We start from the raw sequence: 21694 nt of genomic DNA on the forward strand, positions 1-21694 counted from the left end.
AGATCGTAGAAGAAATTTTAGAACCACTCTTCATAATCTTTGAAAATTCTTGGAGAACAGAAGTCCCAGAAGACTGGAGAAGAGCAAATGTTGTTCCTATCTTCAAAAGGGGGAAGAAGGTGGACCTAGGGAACTATAGGCCGGTGAGTCTGACTTCTATACCAGTAAAGATCTTTGAACAAATTATTAAACAACATGTATGTAAGTACCTGGATAAGAATGAAGTGATTAACCAGAGTCAGCATGGGTTTGTAACTAACAAGTCATGTCAGACTAACTTAATTTCCTTCTATTACAGAATCACTGACTGGGTGGATCAGGGAAATGCTGTAGATATACAGTCATGGCCAAAAGTATTGAGAATGAGACAAATAGTAATTTTTCCAAAGTTTACTGCTTCATTTTTTGTAATGGCAATTTGCATATACTCCTGAATTTCAAAGAGTGATCAGCTTAACAGCAATTACTGTACTTGCAAAGTCAATATTTGCCCAGAAAATGAACTTTAACCCCCAAAACACATTTCAACATCATTGCAGTCCTGCCTTAAAAGGAGCAGCTAACATCGTTTTAGTGATTGATCCATTAACACAGGTGTGGGTGTTGATGAGGACAGGGCTGGCGATCAATCAGTCATGATTAAATAAGAATGACATCACTGGACACTTTAAAAGGAGGCTGGTTCTTGGTATCATTGTTTCTCTTCAGTTAACCATGGTTATCTCTAAAGAAACACGTGCAGCCATCATTGCACTGCACAAAAATGGCCTAACAGGGAAGAGTATCGCAGCTACAAAGATTGCACCTCAGTCAACAATCTATCGCATCATCAAGAACTTCAAGGAGAGAGCTTCCATTGTTGTCAAAAAGGCTCCAGGGCGCCCAAGAAAGACCAGCAAGCGCCAGGACCGTATCTTAAAACTGTTTCAGCTGCGGGATCGGACTACCAGCAGTGCCGAGCTTGCTCAGGAATGGCAGCAGGCTGGTGTGAGTGCTTCTGCACGCACTGTGAGGCGGAGACTCTTTGAGCAAGGGCTGGTTTCAAGGAGGGCAGCAAAGAAGCCACTTCTCTCCAGAAAAAACATCAGGGACCGACTGATATTGTGCAAAAGGTACAGGGAGTGGACTGCTGAGGACTGGGGCAAAGTCATTTTCTCTGATGAATCCCCTTTTCGATTGTTTGGGACATCTGGAAAACAGCTTATTCGGAGAAGAAGAGGTGAATGCTACCACCAGTCTTGTCTCATGCCAACTGTAAAGCATCCTGAAACCATTCATGTGTGGAGTTGCTTCTCAGCCAAGGGAATCGGCTCACTGTGGCTTTCCTAAAAACACAGCCATGAATAAAGAATGGTACCAGAATGTCCTCCAAGATCAACTTCTCCCAACTGTCCAAGAGCAGTTTGGCGCCCAACAATGCCTTTTCCAGCATGATGGAGCACCTTGCCATAAAGCAAAGGTGATAACTAAATGGCTCATGGAACAAAACATAGAGATTTTGGGTCCATGGCCTGGAAACTTCTCAGATCTTAATCCCATTGAGAACTTGTGGTCAATCATCAAGAGACGGGTGGACAAACAAAAACCAACAAATTCTGGCAAAATGCAAGCATTGATTATGCAAGAATGGACTGCTATCAGTCAGGATTTGGTCCAAAAGTTGATTGAGAGCATGCCAGGGAGAATTACAGAGGTCTTGAAGAAGAAGGGGCAACACTGCAAATATTGACTTGCTGCATTAACTCATTCTGTCAATATAACCTATTGGTACTCATAATATGATTGCAATTATATTTCTGTATGTGATATAAACATCAGACAAACACTAATAAATACCAGAGGCCAGCAGATCATGTGAAAATATAATTTTGGTGTCATTCTCAAAACTTTTGGCCATGACTGTAGTATATCTTGACTTCAGCAAAGCATTTGACAAAGTATCTCACACCATCCTCATTGAAAAAATGACCAAGTATGGAATGGACAAGGCAATTTTTAGGTGGATTCATAACTGGCTTAGTGATCGGACTCAAAGAGTGGTCGTAAATGGCTTCACACCCAGTTGGATGAATGTCTCAAGTGGGGTACCACAGGGCTCTGTCCTGGGACCTGTATTGTTCAACATTTTAATCAATGATTTAGATGAAGGAATTGAGGGTAAACTGATTAAATTTGCTGATAACACAAAGTCAGGAGGGATAGCTAACAGTAGAGAAGAGAGATAGAGGCTTCAAAAAGACCTATATAAACTGGAGCAGTGGGCAGCAACTAACAGAATGTTTTTTAACAGGGAAAAATGCAAAGTACTACATCTGGGCAATAAAAATGAAAAAAACATATACAGAATGGGAGGAATAGAGCTAAGCAACAGTACATGTGAAAAAGACTTAGGTATACTAATAGATCATAGACTGAACATGAGTCAACAGCGTGATGCAGCAGCAAAAAATGCAAATACAATTCTGGGATGTATTAACAGAAGCATACAGTCTAGATCACGTGAAGTCATTATCGCACTTTACTTTGGTCAGACCTCATCTGTAATACTGTGTCCAGTTTTGGGCACCACATTTTAAAAAAGACATTGACAAACTGGAGCAAGTTCAGAGAAGAGCGACCAGAATGGTGACCGGTCTGCAAACCATGTCCTATGAGGAACGGTTACAGGATTTGGGAATGTTTAGCTTGCAAAAAAGAAGACTGAGAGGAGATTTAATAGCTGTCTACAAATATCTCAAGGGCTGCCACATTGTAGAAGGATCATCTTTATTCTCATTTGCACAAGAAAAGACTAGTGTTACGCACAAGCCCGGACTGACTGGTGTGAGCATGATTAGTGATCCCGCTGTACCATGAACCGAGGAGTGCCTGGAGGGGCGTAACTAAGTATCAACTCGGTCTGACCAAGGTCATACGGCGGCTCAGTCGACTCCGTGAACCAGGGAGGAACCGAGCAGAGGGACCAGGTGCTACTCCAGGTCAGACCCCGGTCACAGCTGTTGACCCACACCGGGGAATGCAGGAACAAGCAGGTTAGGCTGGCATACAGACAGGTGGATACTGGCAGGCACAGCTGGTATGCAGACAGGTGGGCACTGGCAGGCACGACTGGCATGCAGACAGGCGGGTACTGGCAGGTAGGAACGCAGGCAGGATAGGGACCAGTACAGACTGGGACACAGGAACGGAGCCGCAGGTGCGGTAGACAAGCAGAGCAGAACAAAACCCGCAGATGCGGTAGACAAGCAGAGCAGAGCAAAACCCGCAGGTGCGGTAGACAATGCCCGCAGGTGCGGTAGACAAGCAGAGCAGAGCAAAGCCCGCAGGTGCGGTAGACAAGCAGAGCAGAGCAAAACCCGCAGGTGCGGTAGACAAGCAGAGCAGAGCAAAACCCGCAGATGCGGTAGACAAGCAGAGCAGAGCAAAACCCGCAGATGCGGTAGACAAGCAGAGCAGAGCAAAACCCGCAGATGCGGTAGACAAGCAGAGCAAAACCTGCAGGTGCGGTAGACAAACAGAGCAGAGCAAAACCCGCAGGTGCGGTAGACAAGCAGAGCAGAGCAAAGCCCGCAGGTTCGGTAAACAAGCAGAGCAGAGCAAAACCCGCAGATGCCTTAGACAAGCAGAGCAGAGCAAAACCCGCAGATGCGGTAGACAAGCAGAGCAAAACCCGCAGATGCGATAGACAAGCAGAGAAGAGCAAAACCCGCAGATGCGGTAGACAAGCAGAGCAGAGCAAAACCCGCAGATGCGGTAGACAAGCAGAGCAGAGCAATGTGGTAGACAAGCAGAGCAGAGCAAAACCCGCAGATGCGGTAGACAAGCAGAGCAGAGCAAAACCTGCAGGTGCGGTAGACAAACAGAGCAGAGCAAAACCCGCAGGTGCGGTAGACAAGCAGAGCAGAGCAAAGCCCGCAGGTTCGGTAAACAAGCAGAGCAGAGCAAAACCCGCAGATGCCTTAGACAAGCAGAGCAGAGCAAAACCCGCAGATGCGGTAGACAAGCAGAGCAAAACCCGCAGATGCGATAGACAAGCAGAGAAGAGCAAAACCCACAGATGTGGTAGACAAGCAGAGCAGAGCAAAACCCGCAGAAGCGGTAGACAAGCAGAGCAGAGCAAAACCCGCAGAAGCGGTAGACAAGCAGAGCAGAGCAAAACCCGCAGGTGCGGTAAACCGGACAGGGCTCTGTTCACATGGAACAGACTGGAAAACACAAGAAGATAGCTGTAACACAGGAGTTAGATACGGAGGCAGGGAAACAGAAAAAGCAGAACCAGATACACACAAGGTACTTGCAATGAAGTAGCGAGTGGACACAAAACTCACAAACAGAAGTACAGACACAACGAGTTGGAGTTAGGTGCAGGTTCAGATACTGCAGGAAAAGGGAAAGGTACAGACATAGAGACAAACAGGTAACGGACTAGGACACTATTCAGACAAGATCTGAACCAGGAACAAGATACAGGAACGAGCCTGGGAACTCAGCCCCCAGGGTGGCAGAAACTGACTAGAAGTCACAGGTACAGGTAACAGGCCTGGGTATACAGCCCCCAGGGTGGCAGAAACAGATTAGATACAGGACAGGACCTGGCAACTCAGATGCAAGAAACACACAGATGGAAAGTGTTGCTCAGGCCCCTCCTACTGGGTGGAAGGGGTTTAAGTATCCAGTGACTCACAGCAATAGGCTAGGGACGCATTAGGACTGCGCACACTGTAGCTTTAAGAATCAAGAAGTAACAGCGCCGCCGCCCTAAGCCAGCAGACAAGAGACATACAAACAGCAGGTACTGGAGCAAAGTGTGCAGCCTGGCCTGATAGGTAAGATTGCGGTCTTGCATGGTGGGAGGTGGTAAGCCATGCAAGCACGCCGCCAGGGATGTTACAACTAGAAGCAATGGGATGAAACTGAATGGGAGGAGACACAGATTAGATATTAGAAAAAACTTTTTGACAGTTAGGGTGATCAATGAGTGGAACAGGCTGCAACGAGAGGTGGTGAGTTCTCCTTCAATTGACGCCTTCAAATAAAGGCTGGACAGACATCTGTCTGAGATGATTTAGTGAATCCTGCTTTGAGCAGGGGGTTGGACCAGATGACCCAGGAGGTCCCTTCCAACTCTACCATTCTATGATTCTATGATTCATTCTATGAAGCATGGAAAAAGTAAAAAAAAATGTTGTAAAAATATTAAAAAAATAAAATGACGCCATTTCGCTATATGCCCCTATTGAAGAAGCATAAAGCAAAACGGCGTTGTCGGGGCAGTTCCTTTCCAAGGAGACCTCCAGGCATATACCAGTACAAACAATTCACGTGTAAGTAATATATTATAATGGTTGTTTAAGCTCTGATGTCATTATGTGCACCCATCATTTGTTCACAAGCAATATCTAATGTTTATTTGAATTTCTGAAAAGTGTAATCCTTTTATTATGCGAGAGTATGAATTATAAGTGCATACCGAATATTTTTGCCCAGATATAGGGAGAGACACTTGTCCAAATATTTTCTTTGGCACTTTATATTCATAATATATTATATTTAACATTATTTATTTATTGGAGCACTTCACACTCATATACGATTATTGTATGATTTTATCCATATATAGGAAGTGATACTTGTCCAAATAATTTTTGCCCTATATCTGATTGTACTGTGCATAGCACTACTTAAAAGGGGAAAAAAAGTTTTTCTTAGCACTTTATGGGAGTAATGCAATATTAGCTGTCATAGCCATTTACTACTTGGGATTGGTGCAATGTTGGCATCTTGGTAGATATTTTTCCAAGAATAATTAATGCTACATGTGTTTAAGCTGCTCTGGAAAGGTCTTCTTTGATTAGTTTTCAAGGTACCTGCTTTTACTTGTCTTTTATCATGTTCTTAAATTGATGAAATAAAAATAATGATTTTATTAGATTTGTAGTATATCTTCCTTTAAAACCAAGTTTATATAACTGTGGTTTATGTGTGTAATATATCTATATTGGAGGAATAATTGTTGACCTTTTTGATATATACCACCAATGTGTCGGTGACAATGGGCGGATTTTACCAGATCCACGGTAGGCATCCCTGACTCGGGATCTTCGGGTTCTGCACCCGGACAGACCTTTATACTGGGAGGGTTAATTTTACTCTCTCACAAGGACCAAAACAGGGGTAACGCTGTTCTCAACACAGTCCCGTAAGGAAAGGCTTTTATACCCCCACCACATGTTTAACTTCTCCACAGAGTGGAAAATGTAACCTCTGCCGTCGGATACTTGCGGAGTTCACCATGAATACATATGACAACGACTGTTCTCCCAGTGGGTTCTAACCCAGAGATCAATGACCCATGGACAAGTGTTACTAGGTTCCCTAAGTCCAAGAGAGCCTCTGCCCGGTGTCCGTTGACACGCACCTGACACAGATGCTCATCCGCTGGGGCGACGGCATCCGTGGTATAGACGGCCTGGGAATACATTGATACCCACCTGCGAACTTGACCCAATCCCGTCCCACCTCATCCCTAACCTTAACACTATCCTCATCCCAACCCTAACCCACCTTTTCAACCTGTCACTAACAACTAGTGTCTTCCCCTCATGCTTCAAATATGCCTCGATCACACCCATCCTCAAAATGCCATCCCTTGATCCATCCTCTCTGTCTAGCTATTGCCCCATATCACTTCTCTCCTATGCCTACAAAACTACTGGAACAACATGTCCATTCTGAACTGTCCTCCCACCTCTCCTCCTGCTCACTCTTTGACTGCCTCCAATCTGGCTTCCGACCGCACCACTCCACTGAAACTGCCCTGACCAAAGTCACCAACAACCGACTTACTGCCAAATCCAAGCGACACTACTCTGTCCATCTCCTCCTGGAACTATCAACTGCCCTTGACACAGTCGACCATTCCCTCTTACTACAGACTCTCTCATCTCTTGGCATCACGGACTTGGCCCTATCTTGGATCTCTTCATACCTAACGGACAGGACATTCAGTGTCTCCCACTCACACACCACCTCTTCATCTCGCCCCCTATCTGTCGGTGTCCCCCAGGGTTCAGTCCTAGGACCCCTGCTCTTCTCCATCTACACCTTTGGCCTGGGACAGCTCATAGAGTCTCATGGCTTTTAGTACCACCTCTATGCTGACAACACACAGATCTATCTTTCTGGACCCAATATCTCCTCCCTACTAACCAAAATCCCATAATGTTTGTCCGCTATCTCATCCTTCTTCTCTGACAGATTTCTAAAACTTAACATGGATAAAACATAATTCATCGTCTTTCCACCATCTTATTCATCCCCCCCACCTGACCTATCAACCAACATCAATGGCTGTCTCTCTGCCTTGGGGCAACCCTGGACTCTGATCTCTCCTTCAAACCACATATCCAAGCCCTTTTTACTTCCTGACGACTCCAATTCAAAAATATCTCCCGTATCCGCACATTCCTCAATCAAGAATCTGCAAAAACACTAGTGCACGCCCTCATCATCTCCCGCCTCGACCACTGCAACCTCTTGCTCTGTGGCCTCCCTTCTACCACCCTCGCACCCCTCCAATCTATCCTAAACTCTGCTGCCCGACTAATCCACCTGTCCCCCGGCCTCTCCTCTCGGTCAATCCCTTCACTGGCTCCCCATTGCCCAGAGACTCCAGTTTAAAACCCTAACCACAGCATACAAAGCCATCTACAACCTGTCCTCCCCATATATCTGTGACCTAGTCTCCCGGTACTTACCTACACGCAACCTCCGATCCTCACAAGATCTCCTTCTCTACTCCCCTCTTATCTCCTCTTCCCACAATCGTATACAATATTTCTCTCGTGCATCCCCTGTACTCTGGAGCTTCCTACCCCAACACATCAGACTCTCGTCTACCGTGGAAACCTTCAATAGGAACCTGAAGACCCACCTCTTCCAACAAGCCCACAACCTGCAGTAACCCTTGCTCCACCATTTGCTGCACGACCAGCTCTACCCTCACCTACTGTATCCTCCCCCATCCCCTGTAGATTGTGAGTCCTCGTGGGCAGGGTCCTCGCTCCTCCTGTACCCATCGTCGACTTGTATTGTTCAAATTTATTGTAATTGTTTGTGCTATGTACAGTGGGGAAAAAAAGTATTTAGTCACTCACCAACTGTGCAAGTTCTCCCACTTAAAAAGAGGAGAGAGGCCTATAATTGACATCATAGGTAGACCTCAACTATGAGAGACAAAATGAGAAAACAAATCCTGAAAATCATATTGTCTGATTTGCAAAGAAATTTTTTTCAAATTTTGGTGGAAAATAAGTATTTGGTGAATTACAAAAGTTCATCTCAATACTTGTTATATATCCTTTGTTGGCAATGACAGAGGTCAAACATTTTCGGTAATTCTTCACAAGGTTGGCAAACACTGTTGCTGGTATGTTGTTCCATTCCTCCATGCAGATCTCCTCTAGAGCAGCGATGTTTTGGGGCTGTCGTTGGGCAACACAGACTTTCAAATCCCTCCAAAGGTTTTCTATAGGGTTTAGATCTGGAGAGTGGCTAGGCCACTCCAGGACCTTGAAATGCTTTTTACAAAGCCACTCCTTCGCTGCCCTGGTGGTGTGCTTGAGATCATGGTCATGCTGAAAGACCCTCACTCCGGGGTACCTCCTTAATATAGTCTCGGTTCTGACTGACCCCAGCAAAGGGTCGTGATCCTTTCCCAGCCATTTAGGCTGGCAGGGGCCGGCGAGATAGCTTCAGTGGGGCAGAGTCCTGTATAAAGTCCTGGGGGGCTGTATAACGCTCGATCAGGCTAACCACCTGGTCGAGGCTGTCCGGGTCCCCTTGCCCCACCGAACGCTGTACCGCTGCTTGTAAAGTTTTCACAAGTCAGTCAATCACCACCCTCTCTACCATCTGGGTTGGAGTCAAGGTCTCAGGCTGGAGCCATCTTTTGACTAGCTGCAACTAATCATACGCCTGAGATCTAGCAGGCCTGGCCTCCACAAAGGACCATTGAAACAACGTTGTGCACGTACATATGTGTTAACCCCCAGTCGGGCAAGGATCTCCCCTTTCAGCTTCCCATAGTCCTGGACATGTTCCCGACTGAGTTCAAAGTAGGCCTACTGAGTGTTTCCCATCAGGTACGAGGCCGCTACTTCAGCCAAATGGGAAGTTGGCAGGCTCTCCCGTTCCGCTGTGCATTCGAACACATGTCGTCCTCTAGACTCAATTTCCTCAGCGCTGACCTGACTTTGTCCCGGGCCTCATAACGAACCGGGGTCGGTGGTGGGGACATCCCTCGCAGGTGAGCAATCTGCTGCAGTATCAGGTTGTGTGTCTGCTGCTGCTGATGTAGCTGCTGCTGATGTAGCTTCTGCTGCTGAAACTCCTGCAATTTCGGCTGCTGTACCTGAGAGAGGGCCAACTGCTTCAGTATCTCCTCCATTTTGTCAGCAGGCCTTGGCTGTAGCATTGCCGGCTTAATCACCGACATGCAGCTTTCGGGATATGCCTCAGCTCACACTGCCCGCATTCTCCACCATATGTAGTGCTGCAGGATTCACATAGTGCGGCAGTAGGCAGTGACCTAAGAAAAGTTCAACTGAAATGTCTTTATTTTCAAAACTTACGAAAGTAAAGGCCAACGGTATCCTCCGGATCGCAGCCGAGTCATCAAAACAGTCTGTGCCAAAACCCATTGCCGTGGGTGTCTGCACCGCCGTTTCACTCTGGGGTGCGTCAGAAGCCTTGCTTTCCTTAGCGCTGTGTTTACCTCACACAGGCCTGTATTACATAGAGCCTCCTGCTCTGCAGCTTGCAAACAAAACAATGACACACCCAAAGCTCCACTGAAGGTTTAAATGTGATTTGTGGACATGGGCTACTCCCAAAACCCAGAGTGGAAGGAGAGATTCACCCCATTACCAAACCTTCAAATCTCTCCAAAGGTAAAAGCCCATGTCGGGTTTTCCTAAGATCTGACTTGGTCAAATAGTTTAACCAATAGTTTAACCAACTGCATGGTTAAGAACAAAACTGGCTGTGGCAGAAAGTGATTAAATGACAGGATCTTGAGCAATAACTACTGTAGACAAAAACTGTGACATATCCGGGTAATTAGACCGTAGTATGTGACATGGTAGCTCTCAGCAATCCAAACTTGTCTTAGAGGCCAATGTCTTCTGTCAGATAAGTTTCTTTAAGAAATATTAGACATTTAGAGAGAAGTTCAGATTTGGCCAAGATTAAAAATTATTCAATTTAATCTACGCTACTAATAAGGGGGAGTTTTTATTTTCTGGCCTCGTAGATTCAACAAAGGATGACTGCAGTGCAAGTTCTTATATTAATGCTCAAACTAATCGGGACAGTTTTAGGGTTGAGGACCATGCAATAGTTTAGCAGCAGAATGGTGACCTTTAATTGTGATATGACTGGACAAGACCACCGAGAAAGCAGTGTCTGCCAGTGACTGAGAAGAATCTGTGACTTCTCTGCATGTAGAGGTTACTACTCACCTGGGTAGTCATATGTAGGAATCTCCTCTTTACACCGCTCATCACCCTTCTCATATGTCTCTGTATTAATATGGGTCAGATCTTCACCCTGAAACAAAGATTGCAAAAGTCATAGACAAAAGGAGAAATCACATCTATGATCAGCTCTAATCCTGCCATCTTCACAATTCTCATTCCACAAGCATAAAACATATAATACTGGTGGATAAAACAAGACCGAACACAAGAACTTCACAGCCGTCTACACGTTATAGGGGAGATCTCATGAAACCTTCTCTCCATCTACTAATAGATTGCATGCTTGCGAGCAGGGCCCTCATTCCTCTGGGTATTTGTTGAATTATTTACTCTGTTATGTCTTTTGTCTGTACATGTCTCCTGAAATGTAAAGTGCTGCAGAATATGTTGGCACTATAGAAATAAAAATTATAATTATATTACCTGTTGATCCTGAGGAACATTTGGATTTTCTTGTTCACAGTCCTGAGGAAGAAGATGACGGGGACATCTCTCTGGTGTCGTCCTCTTACTGGATAGAACTGGAGGAAACACATACAGGGGCTGAATTCATTCATACAGATAATTATAGTCCATGTGTATTTATTCCTATTACCTGGTGATGTGAGGGGCTGGTGAACCTCCATCATGAAGTCCTTGTACAGATCTTTGTGTCCTTCTAAATACTCCCACTCCTCCATGGAGAAATAGATGGCGACATCCTGACATCTTATAGGGACCTGACACATACAATGATACCGTCATCACCGCGATCCCTTCTTAGCATTACTGTATAATGTCCCAGCATTCCCAGTAGTGTCACCTCTCCAGTCATCAGATCAATCATCTTGTAGGCTAGTTCTAGGATCTTCTGGTCATTGATGATGTTCTCATGTATCTGAGGGTGAGGTGGAGGCCTTGTGATTGGGCTCAGGGGTCTTCCCCATCCCTCAGACACAGGGTCCTGACAGCGCTCACTAAAGGTCTTCTTCACTACTGTGTAATCCTGGTTATGGAGAGACACATTAATAAATCTCACTACAGACATTTCCAGAGTCCTCACCTATCCAGTTCTGTACATCGGTTATTTCTATAAATAAGAATGATGTAATATGATGTCATCTGAATCTCTCACCTCTCCAGTAAGCTGGAAGAGGATCTCTAGGGTGAGGTGTAATATCCTCTCCGCCATCTTGTCCTTGTCTTTATGCATCCTTGATGGGTCAATCAGGAAAATTCTCGAATATAGAAGATCTCCACTGAGAGAATCCGATATTGTAGGGACCTGAATGGAGTGAAGATGAGGCAGATGTAACATCATGACAGATCCTGAGTAATAATACAATTACTGGAGAAAATAAGGGGAAACATATCCGGAGATAGAACATGTAGATCTATTCTCTCTTGTCCCACGTTGACTGGAAAATATGTTGACTTGCTGACTAAGACATTTCCTCCATGCTCCCAATCACTGGCTATGTTGGCCACGACTTCGGTAACTGATTGGATGTAGGAATCACAAGTTCTTTGGGACTGAACAGGAATTAGAGACTGACGGGGAACCAAGCAGCGGTGGTATTTTTATTATTTTACAACACTCTGTTTAAGTATACTCTTAAGTCTCCCATACACATTACACAAAAGTCGGCTGGAATTGCAGATAATGTCAGGTGAGATAAGGATCTGGCATTTCAATTTCAGAAGCTGATCTGTTTGTTCTTGTTTTTTGCTGTTATACTGTGTGTGGGTGAATTATGGTACTATGGGAACATTAAACTGTGTGGGGGGATGGAGAACCTGTGGGAACATTATACTGTGTGTGTGGGGGGGGGTGACAGTACTGTGAAGTGGGAACATTATACTGTATGTCTGGGGATGGCGGTACTGTGGGAACATTATACTGTATGTCTGGGGATGGCAGTACTGTGGGAACATTATACTGTATGTCTGGGGATGGCGGTACTGTGGGAACATTATACTGTGTGTCTGAGGATGGCGGTACTGTGGGAACATTATACTGTGTGGGGGGATGGCGGTACTGCGGGAACATTATACTGGGTGTGGGGGATGGCAGTACTGTGGGAACATTATACTATGTGTGGGGGGTGGCGGTTTTGTGGGAACATTATACTGTGTGGGAGTCTGATGGTACTGTGGGAACATTACACTGTGTGTGGGGGATAGCGGTACTGTGGGCACATTATACTGTGTGTGGACGGATGGTGGTAGTGTGGGAACATCATACGTTGTTTTTGTTAGCACCACGCTGGATCCCTGCTCTAACAAGCAGGGTCTCCAGCATGTCATTTCACTCACCCAGGCTGCTGCCAGCGCTTCTCTCCCCTGTGCTTTGCTTTCTTCCAGCCGTGTCCTTAGGGCACGCTCCCGCCCTCTTGAAGGGCCACTTGCTATTATGTCCCCAGCCAATGGCTGTGGGACATTACATATATATAGCTTCCTCCCCATTGGGGAGGTGCCTGAGCAACCTTCCTGTTCTGCAGTCTATGTTGTTAAGGTTGCGTACCAGTCCTCGCTGCAAACCCAGCCTGCTACGCTCCGGTGCAAACCCAGCATGCTGCACCATCCAGTCTGTCCTACTGGGTCCAGCTGCTGCGCATCCGTTGGTCTGTCTGGAATAGCACCTGGAGTTCATTGGGAGCCAAGTCTAACCTCACCTTCAGAGGCTCTAGTGAACAGTCTGGTGCTCGCTTAGTCACGCCCCTCCAGGCTCTCGGCGGTCCGTGGCACAGTGGTTCCACAAAACACATCCGTGACAGTCTGTTCAGGCCATGGACTCCGCTGGACCCCGGATCCAGTCTGATCAGACCATGTATCAAGAGCTCTGCCGGCAGAAAAACGTTCAAGAGAAGTTGTCGATGCAGTTACAGTCCCTGACTACCAAGTTGGAAGCCTTAAACATTTTTCCAGAGTCCCCTCATGCTCAAGCAGCTGTGTCTTCTTCGGGACCTTCTCAGTCTGTTTGCTTCGTTCAAGGTTAAGGCCCTCGACTCGCCGCTCCACCACTCTTTGACGGAAATCCTAAGCTCTGCCGCGGGTTTATCAATCAGTGCCGGCTACATTTTGAACTTCTTCCTTATTTCTTCCAGTCAGACCGAACAAAGGTAGCATTCCTGATATTGCACCTTGGAGGTGAGGCCCTGGCATGGTTGAACCCATTATGGGAGAGAGAGGACCCAATCATTTCCAATTTACTGACATTCTTGGAGGCTTTTCGCGAAGTATTCGATGAACCTGGGCGAACCACCTCTTCGGCTTCTGCTCTTCTCCGTCTATGTCAGTGCAATTCTTCTGTGGAACAATATGCAGTACGTTTCCGTACCCTAGCATCCGAACTCGGATAGAATAACGAAGCTTTGGTGGCAACGTTCTGAGAGGGGCTTTCCGAAAACATTAAGGATGAGCTAGCCGGTTGAGACCTACCAACTACCATCAAGGACCTGATCTCCCTCGCCATTTGTATAGACCTTCGTTTCTGAGAGCATTCCAGAGAGGTGGCACGTGAGAGAGGATTGTGGCGCCTGGGTCCATCCTTCCAAAGGCCGCTTGTTCCTCTGCCATTCGCTGTCGAAGCCTCACCTGAACACATGCAGGTCGACTGCTTTGCCCTCGCCAGTCAGCAACAGAGGGATCGAGGTGCTAAAGGCCAGTGCCTGTATGGTGGAGACATGGGTTACTTCATTCGCGCCTGTCCAGTGAGGCCGGAAAACTCCAGCATCTAGGGTTGGTAGGAGAGGCCTCCCTAGAGGGAAAAGACACCTCTCTTCCCCTGACCCCTACTGTGGCCGTGACAACCGTGAATCCCAGTTTATTGAGACTGCCTATTTGGATTCCGGGACAGAAGGAAGTTTTATCCTCCAGGCTATAGTGGATCGCTACCAAATCCCAGTTCGTCCGCTCCAAAACCCTCTGGCAATAACATCTATCGATGAGAAAAATCTTCAGGAGATGCTTCGTCTGATCACTGAGCCACTATTTCATATCGGGATGCTTCATACTGAGAAGACTACCTTCTATGTCCTACCCACATGTCTCATGCCTTTCTCTCAGGCCTACCATGGCTACAACAACATGAGCCTGTGTTGAATTGGAGGACTGGAGAATTGCTCCACTGGGGACATTCCTGTCATGAGAATTGTCTGTCCCCCGTACGTCCCGGTAAGGTCCCGTCTTCTTCATCGTCGCTGCCCAGTTTGCCGTCCGCCTATTGGTCCTTTACTGATGTATTTGACAAAAAGGAAGCAGAGACTTTGCAGCCTCACAGGCCGTATGACTGCCCTATCGACTTCATTCCCAGATCTACGACCCCTAGAGGCTGAATTTATCCTCTGTCCCTAGCTGAGAGTCAAGCTATGTCGGAATACATTCTGGAGAATTTGGCAAGGAGGTTCATTCAGAAGTCCTCCTCTGCCGCCAGGGCCGGGGTTTTCTTCATCAAGAAGAAAGACGGATCGCTCCGACCCTGTATAGACTATCGGAGTCTCATCAAGATCATGGTGAAGACTAAATACCCTATCCCACTAATCCCTGAGTTGTTTGATCGATTAAGGGGTGCCAGGATCTTCACCAATTTAGATTTAAGAGGCACCTACAATCTAATCCGCATTCGCCGGGGAGACGAGTGGAAGACACCCTTCAACACCAGTGACGGGCATTATGAATACCGAGTGATGCCCTTCGGTCTCAGTAACGCACCGGCAGTTAAGAGTTCGTCAATGACATCTTCCTAGACCTGCTTTATTCCTGCGTTGTTGTGTATCTGGTAATTGCCCCAGATCTGGCCTCCCACAGAAGAGCAGTTTGGCAAGTTCTTCAGCGTCTTAGGGAGAATTGACTCTACGCCAAGTATGAGAAATGCGTTTTTGAACAGTCCGACCTTCCCTTCTTGGGTTATGTTATCTCGGATATAGGACTCAGGATGGATCCTGAAAAAGTCTCTTCCATCCTTAAATGGCCGCTGCCCGTTGGAGTCAAAACAATTCAGAGATTCCTTGGCTTTGCTAACTATTATCGACAATTCATTCCTCACTTCTCCACTCTTACCGCTCCCATCTCTGCCATGACCCAAAAAGGAGCCGATCCAAAGAACTGGTCTTCTGAGGCTGAGGAGGCCTTCTGCTCTCTGAAACGGTTCTTCTCCACTGCTCCCGTTCTGCATCGTTCGGATTTGAACAAACAGTTCTTCCCAGAGGTGGACGCATTCTCGTTAGGGGCTGAAGCTTTACTCACTCAAAAGTCTTCTTCTGGTCGCCGAGTATCCTGCGGTTTCTTCTCTAAGGCCTTCTCCGCTCCAGAGCGTAACTACTCCATCAGTGACCGGGAGTTACTTGCCATTAAGATGGCTTTGGAAGAGTGGCGATACCTGCTGGAGGGTGCGATCTCTCCGGTGGTTATCTACACGGACCGTAAGAACCTGGAGTAGCTGCAGTCCGCCCAGAGACTTAATCCATGCCAGGTGGTCTTTGTTTTTTGCCCGCTTAACTTTTTGTTACATTTCAGGTCGGTGACAAGAATATCAGAGCTGATGCCCTGTCTCGTTCATTTTTGTCCGGGGACCAAGAGGAGGATCTTCAATTTTTCATCAAACCGTCTAAGATGGTTACTGTCGCCCCAGTCAGCCTGTCGCGAATTCCCCCATGAAAAACCCTTGTGGCCGAATCCGAGAGGGAGCGAGTTTTGTCATGGGGCTACTCATCCAAGGTGGCTGGTCACGTGGGACAAAGGAAGACGCTACAATTGATTTTTCGCCACTTCTGGTGGCCATCCATAAGGAGGGAGATCTTTGCCTACGTGGCTGCCTGTCCGATTTGTGCTCGCAATAAAGTCCCCAGACAACTTCCTACCAGTTCTCTCCTGCCGTTACCCATGCAGTCTGGTCCATGGCAGCACATAGCAATTGATTTCCTTACGGATTTGCCAATATCCGAGGGCTGCACTGTCATCTGGGTAGTGTTAGATCGCTTCGCCAAAAAGGCAAATTTTATCCCATTGTCTGCTCCCAAACTGACTGACAGCTTCATCAAACATATTTTCTGTCTGCACGGATTTCCTCGTCACATTGTGTCCGATCGAGGTTCGCAGTTAACTTCCAGATTCTGGTGATCTCTCTGTAAGCATCTGGATATCGTCTAAGACTTCTCCTCGGCCTATCACCCTCAGTCCAATGGGCAAGTGGAGCGTGTCAACCAGGTCCTGGGCAACTACCTGCGACACTTCGTCAATGCCCACCACAATGATTGGGTGAAATTGCTACCCTGGGCTGAGTTCTCGTACAACAATCACGTTGGTGAAGCCTCAGGAGAGTCTCCTTTCTACATTGTTTTCGTTCGGCAATCCGAGGTTCCCTTTCTGGTGACGGTTCCTTCTGATGTTCCTGCAGCAGATGTCCCCTCCAAGGATTTTGTAAAATTGTGGGAGGACACCAAAGCCACTCTAGAAGCGTCCTCCGCCCGTATGAAGAGACATGCGGACAAAAGGCGCCTGGATCTTCCGTGCTTCAAACCTGGCGACAAGGTATGGCTCTCAGCTGGGTACATCCGGCTGAAGGTTCCCTCTTACAAGTTGGGTCCTCGTTTTATCGGTCCCTTCGAAGTGCTGAAGCAGATCAACGAGGTCTCCTATAAACTGAAGTTGCCTCCTTCATGACGGATTCTGAATGCTTTCCACGTATCTCTGCTGAAGCCAAGCTGGTCGTCCTGAGCTCTTCTTCAAGGATCCTTGGCCCGCGCCAAACGCCTCGGATGATGTTTTTGAGGAGGAGAACATCTTGGCCATGAAGAAGGTGAGAGGCAAGACTTTCTTCTGGAAGGGATTTGGTCCCAAAGAGATGTCCTAGGAGCCTATGGAGAACATTCACGCTCCAATTATCCTACGGAACTTCCTCGATGGCCTGAAGATGAGGCGTCGTAAAGGGGGGGGGACGACTGGAGTACTGTTAGCGCCATGCCGGATTCCCGCTCTAACAAGCAGGGTCTTCAGCATGTCAATTCACTCACCCGCACTGCGGCCGGTGTTTCCCTCCCCCGTGCTTTGCTTGTTTCCAGCAGCACTTCCAGACGTGTCCTTAGGGCAAGCTGCATGCTATTATGTCCCCAGCCAATGGCTGTGGGACATTACATATATATTGCTTCCTCCCCACTGGGGAGGTGCCTGAGCAACCTTCCTGTTCTGCAGTCTATGTTGCTAAGGTTGCATATCAGTCCTCGCTGCAAACCCAGCCTGCTCAGCTCCGCTGCAAACCCAGCCTGCTCAGCTCCGCTGCAAACCCAGCCTGCTCAGCTCCGCTGCAAACCCAGCCTGCTGCACCATCTAGTCTGTCCTACTTGGTCCAGCTGCTACGCATCCGTTGGTCTGTCCTGGAGTGGCACCTGGCATTCATCGGGAGCCAAGTCTAACCTCACCATCAGAGGCTCTAGCGAACAGTCCGATGCTCGCTTAGTCACGCCCCTCCAGGCTCTCCGCGGTCCGTGGCACAGTGGTTCCACAAAACCCGTCTGTGACAGTTTTGTACAGAAAATCTTCTGCATTTAACTGTCAAAATTAAGTAGATGTGATTTCATGAAAACTACTGACCATTTAGGGTATGTGCACACAATCTGGACAGGCAGCGCTTTGGACACAGCATACTTTATGCTGAGTCCAAAGAGCAGCGTTATATGAACGCAGGTGAATCTGCATGTGTTCATTGAACCATCTGTATTCACTGCATTCAATACAGTGTACTGATCAGATTTCTCTTGTGGAAACTAGCGACTCTGCAAGAGATATTGACATGCGGCATTCTACAAATCCCATCCACTATGCTGTAACGTCTGGCCGCTGCGGGTTTGACGCTGCATAACACACAGCGTCAATCCCGCAGCGGCTCCTAACCGTGTGCACATACCCTCAGCGACTAAAGACAATGCTGAATTCAGTTTTGGTGCTTTTTTCACTATAGACTTCTATGAGGAGCCTGTAAATAAATCTGTAAAAGAAGAATGTAGAAAACACTGGGACTTTTTTAGTTGCAGAATCAAAGCTTTTCTGTGTTGCAAAAAATGTATTAAAAACGCGGCTTCAAACCTGCAACAAAAACTCATCAAATAGTGGAAAAAACACATAAATAAATGCAGTAAAAATGCAATAACCCGAGAAGATTGTTATTGTGTAGTTTGGTGGTTATCACCTGCAGAAAACCTGCAGCAATTCCCCCACATGTGAACACGGCCTTACAGATGTGATTGGCAAATGGTCTTGCAGAGAAGCCGGAGCTGTACAGTGAAGCTCCATATAAAGGAGAAGGTTCTGGCGGCTCCAACTATGAATGATCAGAAATAACCCGTCCTGGATCCAGAGGGACGGCCCTGATCTCTCCCTGCACCCTGCTGTCCCCGGCGTCTGCTGAATGCCCCTCACTGCATCCGCCCCTCTGACAACTCCTCCTGCCAGGGAGAAAGAGATGGGAAATGGGGGCAAAGGGGTGTGGTCAGGGGCATGGCCAAAAGATACAGTGCGGACAACTATGAATGATCAGAAATAACCCGTCCTGGATCCAGAGGACAGCCCTGATCTCTCCCTGCACCATGCTGTCCCCGGTGTCTGCAGAACGCCCCTCACTGCATCCGCCCCTCTGACAACTCCTCCTGCCGGGGAGAAAGAGATGGGAAATGGGGGGCAAAAGGGTGTGGTCAGGGGCGTGGCCAAAATATACAGTGCGGACAACTATGAATGATCAGAAATAACCCGTCCTGGATCCAGAGGGACGGCCCTGATCTCTCCCTGCACCCTGCTGACCCCGGCATCTGCTGAATGCCCCTCACTGCATCCACCCCTCTGACAACTCCTCCTGCCGGGGAGAAAGAGATGGGAAATGGGGGGCAAAAGGGTGTGGTCAGGGGCGTGGCCAAAAGATACAGTGCGGAAAACTATGAATGATCAGAAATAACCCGTCCTGGATCCAGAGGGACGGCCCTGATCTCTCCCTGTACCCTGCTGTCCCCGGCGTCTGCTGAATGCCCCTCACTGCATCCGCCCCCCTGACAACTCCTCCTGCCGGGGAGAAAGAGATGGGAAATGGGGGAAAAGGGGTGTGGTCAGGGGCGTGGCCAAAAGATACAGTGCGGACAACTATGAATGATCAGAAATAACCCGTCCTGGATCCAGAGGGACGGCCCTGATCTCTCCCTGCACCCTGCTGTCCCCGGCCTCTGCTGAATGCCCCTCACTGCATCCGCCCCTCTGACAACTCCTCCTGCCGGGGAGAAAGAGATGGGAAATGGGGGGCAAAAGGGTGTGGTCAGGGGCGTGGCCAAAAGATACAGTGCGGACAACTATGAATGATCAGAAATAACCCGTCCTGGATCCAGAGGGACGGCCCTGATCTCTCCCTGCACCCTGCTGTCCCCGGCGTCTGCTGAATGCCCCTCACTGCATCCGCCCCTCTGACAACTCCTCCTGCCAGGGAGAAAGAGATGGGAAATGGGGGGCAAAGGGGTGTGGTCAGGGGCGTGGCCAAAATATACAGTGGGGACAACTATGAATGAGCAGAAATAACCCGTCCTGGATCCAGAGGGACGGCCCTGATCTCTCCCTGCACGCTGCTGACCCCGGCATCTGCTGAATGCCCCTCACTGCATCCGCCCCTCTGACAACTCCTCCTGCCGGGGAGAAAGAGATGGGAAATGGGGGGCAAAAGGGTGTGGTCAGGGGCGTGGCCAAAAGATACAGTGCGGAAAACTATGAATGATCAGAAATAACCCGTCCTGGATCCAGAGGGACGGCCCTGATCTCTCCCTGTACCCTGCTGTCCCCGGCGTCTGCTGAATGCCCCTCACTGCATCCGCCCCCCTGACAACTCCTCCTGCCGGGGAGAAAGAGATGGGAAATGGGGGGAAAGGGGTGTGGTCAGGGGCGTGGCCAAAAGATACAGTGCGGACAACTATGAATGATCAGAAATAACCCGTCCTGGATCCAGAGGGACGGCCCTGACCTCTCCCTGCACCCTGCTGTCCCCGGCCTCTGCTGAATGCCCCTCACTGCATCCGCCCCTCTGACAACTCCTCCTGCCGGGGAGAAAGAGATGGGAAATGGGGGGCAAAAGGGTGTGGTCAGGGGCGTGGCCAAAAGATACAGTGCGGACAACTATGAATGATCAGAAATAACCCGTCCTGGATCCAGAGGGACGGCCCTGACCTCTCCCTGCACCCTGCTGACCCCGGCATCTGCTGAATGTCCCTCACTGCATCCGCCCCTCTGACAACTCCTCCTGCCGGGGAGAAAGAGATGGGAAATGGGGGGCAAAAGGGTGTGGTCAGGGGCGTGGCCAAAAGATACAGTGCGGACAACTATGAATGATCAGAAATAACCCGTCCTGGATCCAGAGGGACGGCCCTGATCTCTCCCTGCACCCTGCTGTCCCCGGCGTCTGCTGAATGCCCCTCACTGCATCCGCCCCCCTGACAACTCTTCCTGCCAGGGAGAAAGAGATGGGAAATGGGGGGCAAAAGGGTGTGGTCAGGGGCGTGGCCAAAAGATACAGTGCGGAGCCTGCTGTGTCCGACTGAGGCGGGAACATTATATTGTGTGGGGGCAAGAAAGGGTTAATGTACTATGGGAGGAAGACGGGCTTCCATGTGTCCCGTCCTCCATAGCTGGGTCGTATCTATCAGAGGAAGAGGAGCAGCACGTCAGGAGTCATAGAAAGTAGCAACATGAAAACTCCGAAATACTCTCAGCACTGAGGGGGTTAATGCCCCCTGCGCCCAGTAATGGGGTCTCTCCACATACCTCCACCTGCAGAGCCGCCACCACATATATGGCTGTTCTGTGCGCACAGGACCTGTGATGAGGTCACAGGAGGGGAGGAGTCAGGGGTCACATGATCAGGGGCCTCAGTGGATGCAGGACTCTGCTGTGCTGGTTGTCATGGTGCTGGATGAGGTGAAGGTTATGTGTGGGGTCAGGAGGGGTTTACAGTGTGGATGTAGCAGAGTTGCGCGTGTACGAGGTGTACGGAGCAGAGCCGGGTGTGTACGAAGTGTACGGAGCGGAGCCGCGCGTGTACGAGGCGTACGGAGCGGAGCCGCGCGTGTACGAGGTGTACGGAGCGGAGCCGCGCGTGTATGAGGTGTACGGAGCGGAGCCGCGCGTGTACGAGTTGTACGGAGCTGAGCCGCGCG

General features: G+C 48.5%; 1 protein-coding gene across 1 annotated transcript in view; it reads right to left on the minus strand.

The window, feature by feature from the left end:
• LOC141271838 (uncharacterized) overlaps window positions 1-21391 on the minus strand; it is a 29389-nt gene extending 7998 nt beyond the window's left edge. Inside the window, exons 1-6 of the mRNA XM_073682022.1 lie at window positions 21303-21391; window positions 11653-11802; window positions 11341-11523; window positions 11134-11257; window positions 10962-11059; window positions 10521-10608 (exon numbers count right to left, since the gene is read on the minus strand). Coding sequence (XP_073538123.1) covers window positions 10521-10608; window positions 10962-11059; window positions 11134-11257; window positions 11341-11523; window positions 11653-11730 — 571 coding nt within the window. The 5' untranslated portion in view covers window positions 11731-11802; window positions 21303-21391. The remainder of the gene's footprint in view (window positions 1-10520; window positions 10609-10961; window positions 11060-11133; window positions 11258-11340; window positions 11524-11652; window positions 11803-21302) is intronic.
• Between the last annotated feature and the right edge of the window lie 303 nt (window positions 21392-21694).

This window comes from Phyllobates terribilis, unplaced genomic scaffold (assembly GCF_046119375.1).
Source record: "Phyllobates terribilis strain yellow unplaced genomic scaffold, ASM4611937v1 Scaffold_5__5_contigs__length_657084704, whole genome shotgun sequence".
NCBI classification, from domain to species: domain Eukaryota; kingdom Metazoa; phylum Chordata; class Amphibia; order Anura; family Dendrobatidae; genus Phyllobates; species Phyllobates terribilis.